Source organism: Stegastes partitus, unplaced genomic scaffold (genome assembly GCF_000690725.1).
Source record: "Stegastes partitus isolate 25-593 unplaced genomic scaffold, Stegastes_partitus-1.0.2 Scaffold1091, whole genome shotgun sequence".
NCBI classification, from domain to species: domain Eukaryota; kingdom Metazoa; phylum Chordata; class Actinopteri; family Pomacentridae; genus Stegastes; species Stegastes partitus.
The window spans coordinates 81,111-84,960 of record NW_007578822.1 but is presented as its reverse complement, the minus strand read 5'-3'; the positions used below and the strand labels follow the sequence as shown (position 1 = coordinate 84,960).

General features: G+C 42.1%; 1 protein-coding gene across 2 annotated transcripts in view; it reads left to right on the top strand.

Moving 5' to 3' along the window:
* wdr7 (WD repeat domain 7) overlaps positions 1-3,544 on the top strand; it is a 126,123-nt gene extending 122,579 nt beyond the window's left edge. For both annotated transcript variants that reach the window (XM_008295957.1, XM_008295956.1), the window contains one exon: positions 271-3,544. In XM_008295957.1, coding sequence (XP_008294179.1) covers positions 271-474 — 204 coding nt within the window. In that variant the 3' untranslated portion in view covers positions 475-3,544. The remainder of the gene's footprint in view (positions 1-270) is intronic.
* The last annotated feature ends 306 nt before the right edge of the window (positions 3,545-3,850 follow it).

The window sequence follows — 3,850 nt, the reverse complement described above, 5'->3', positions numbered from 1 at the left end:
TTTTTGACATTTTTGTGTGCTAATATCCTGGAGTTTGACACTTTTTTTTGTTGATTTCCTGAATTTTGACACTTTTGTTCATTAATTATCAGGATTTTTGCAGTTTTGTGTGTTAATATCCTGTATTTTGTCAGTTTAGTTGATTAATACCCAGAACTTTGATACTTCTGTGTTAACATTCAGTATTTTGACACTTTAGTTCATTAGTATTCTGTCCTAGACGACCAGACACAGTGTGGGTGATCATGTCGATGTGTTGCTGGTCCCCAGATGAACACCAGTCTGCTGGGCAGCATCGGCATGCTGAACTCGGCTCCTCAGCTCCGCTGCATTAAGACCTACCAGGTTCCTCCGGTCCAGCCGGCGTCTCCAGGCTCCCAGAACCACCTGAAGCTGGCCCGCCTCATCTGGACCTCCAACCGCAACGTCATCCTGATGGCCCACGACGGCAAAGAGCACCGCTTCATGGTCTAAGCTCCGCCTCGCCTCCATCTGAGCCCCAGTTCTGACGGGCCTGGGCCTGCTGCCGGGTTTTTATTCCGTGTTCACCTGCCGAGTGTCTCAGCTCGTAAAGGTTCAGGTGTTTTCACCGAGACTTGCTCAAGTGTTTGTCTCCAAAACTAATGACAGCTCTGAGGTGGTGGAGCTGAGCGGTAAAAACCCGGCTCGGGCTCAGGTTCTGATCCAGTTCCATCTCCTGTGATAGATGTCTAGGCCGAGATAGAAGGCTTGTTTACATTCTGATTTGCGTTGATGTATTTTTTTATCTCTTAAACCTCCACATTCCTATTTATTTGCTGTTCTTGCTGGATGTCCCAAATCTACGAGCCGTTCAATCGTTTGGCTTCTAGTTGAATCCAATTCTCAATAAAAACGTCTTATTCTTGATTGTTTTCTACGTATCGCAGGCGTCTGTGGACTTCCTTTGCAGAAACACTCATTAAACCGTCGATGTATTTATATTGAGGTTTCTTTGGGAGTCTCTTCATCGCTGCAGTGAATCCTTTCCGGTGGCCTCCGGCTCCGACCTCTACGACCACGACATGCTTTTCACATTTCAAACTGCATAGCTGTGAGTGTGTGCGAGTGCTTTGGTGTTTGCCTTTCTTTTGTGACACCTTTTGAAGCTTTTCCATCCTCTCTGAGCTTCGCACAGATGTGTTTGCACCCAAGTGTATTTTCACCGTTAAACACACATTCTCACTTCAGGCTGCTCGTCCTAAAAGCTCAAAACCTTTAGAAGCTGCAGGTGAAGCAGTGCAGAGATGGAAGAAAAAGTCACCAGAGGACACAATATTGTTGTTTTGGATAAATAAATTAGATGCTTTGGCATTGGTCAGATTCGATTTTTCGAATCGCAAAGTAATACGAACAATCGACTTGAGCTCAGTTCAGTTCCCATTAGATACACCGATCAGCCACTAAATCCTGCATTGGTCTCTCAATCTGAATCTAATTGGTGTATTTTGACAGCATGAAGTCGTTTCTTATCTTGATTTTGATTTACATGCACTTTAAAACATCAGCCTCAGTGCAAACCTTGCAGAGCTAATTTCATCTGTCAAGACATTTTTTTCAAAAAATGGTCCAACACCTCCTATAAACCACTTCTTTATATCACTTACTTCTGCTTTTTGTGGAGTTTTTGTCCTTCTCTGGACGTAGAAACTCTCCTGGGGGTTTATACGTGCAAAGGAAACGTTCCAAACTCCCGTTTATTTTACAGGATTGTGCGTTTCTTTGCAGACGATGCGGCTTTATATCCGCCTCGTACACATGAAAACTCGACACTACGTTTTCTTTCTCTCTTTCTTTTTGTCCTTCCCTGGACATAAAAACTCTCCTGGGGGTTTATACATTTGAACAAAATGTTCCAAACTCCCGTTTTTTGCAGGATTGTGCGTTTCTTTGCAGACGATGCCGCTTTATATCCGCCTTGTCGACGTAAAAACTTCTCTTCTTGCAGCTTTTCTCTTTCATTCACGCGACTCTTAGGAAGATAAATGTACATCAGAACTGCTGAAGTGATGTATGTAGTCTGTTCATCGTGGACAGTGAGCGTTGATCCTGTTTGGTGTATTTATTGCAGCCGATGCGATCGTCTGCCTGGCCACGGACTAGTCCTTTAAATAGAAAAAATTGCATCAATTTAAGCAGTTTTGTTTTTTTTTAACTATTAGATACGTTTTTGTCAAGTCAGTTGAAAATGGGAGGTTTCCTTTTGGTTTTATTTAAACTAGAAGCATCAATCGGCCAAACTGATGTAGGTCTGATCTACAGATTGCTAAAGAAAACATTATAGAGGAGATAAATTAGTTGTTTTTCTCTTCTCTTAGACTTAAATCAGTCTTTAGTAAGAGCAGCAGGTAGAACCAGACGTGAACCTTCGCTTCTAATGATTGGAATTTGTTTGAATAGCAGCTGAACAGCAGCCGTACGTCTTGTTTTTGCGGTCGACGTCGGGTTACGGTTGCAGCAGAGGATCGTTTTTCTGCATCCTTCTTTACGGTTGACGACACATCTTTGCACATTATCACCTTAAATGTTGGCCGAGTTAGGATTGTAGCTTTAGCAGAGTTTTACGCAGAGAGAGAGCTATATAGAGTTATATATATATATATATATATATGTAATGTACACAATCTGATGTCTGGCGGCTCTTGCGAGTGCCTGACATGTCTGAGGAGTTTGCTTTCCCATCTCTTCCTCCTCCGTCCTCCCTCCTGTCCTTCCTCCGTCTGCTGTCAGTTTCATTAGTGCTGTCAGAAAGCTTCTAACACCGTTACACACCTGTAAGCCCGAGCGTGTCAAAGCTTTTCACAAGTTCTTCCTCTCTTAAAAAGAAAAAAAAAAAAAACATCCAGCGTCTCATCAGAAGGATTTTCGAGAACACACTCGCACACACAAACGCGTCCGGTCCGGCGGCTTCCTGACAGCTTTGAGATCTTAATCTTTCGTTTTCTCCGCCACCCTTAACAGTTTGCGAAAAGATGTTTTTGGCAGCGTCTCGGGGGGGAAAGGAGGGTGAGAAAAATACGGGAGGCGGAGGGGAAAAGAGTAAGTAACAAGTGAGGAAGATCAGCTCATCCAGCCAGAAAAAGACGCTGCTGTGGTCGAGGTAGTGAAGCAAAATGTCTAAAAAGTACCTTCTGGGGATAAAAAATATAAAAAATAAGACGACGAGTTCCTGAGAACATCTACGAAGCTGCAAATTGATCTTCAACCTGCAATTCTTCCCGACGCCGTGAAGCCGTTTCATGTCATGATTTTACAAAACGTTTTACATTTTTGGCTGATGAGACTCGATGTAATCAGCTTCCTGGTTTAGTTGTGATTGGTGTATTTATTGTTTAACCTCATTCTGCATATTTAAGTGTGAGTGTGTGTGAAAGTGAAGTCCTGCATGAATATGAGCTTCCCTCGATGTAACACGGAGCAGGTTGAACCATATAAACACGTGTTGTGTTCAAACGTGTTGTTGTTGTTGTTGTTGTTGTTGTTGTTGTTGACTTTGTGTCCAATAAAGACGAAGTGAGACAGTGAATATCTGTGTTTTTATTCTCCAATTTCTGGTGTTTGTTCAGCGTTGGCGGCCACGTTGAAGGACAGTCAGTCAAAAACGTGGACACATTTACTTATTTATGGGTTTTTCTTTATTTTTCTGCATTATGTAGCAAAACTGAAGACATCTGCTATAAAATAAGACATTACATTACGAACTAAAATGAGCAAACAAAGCAAAAATGTGTTTTAAATGTTGGATTGTTCAGTCTCCTCCAGCTTCATTGAGTTATTTCATGTATCTAAAGAAACTGATACGGTGGTTTGTTTGTTTTTTAGCCTAAATTAT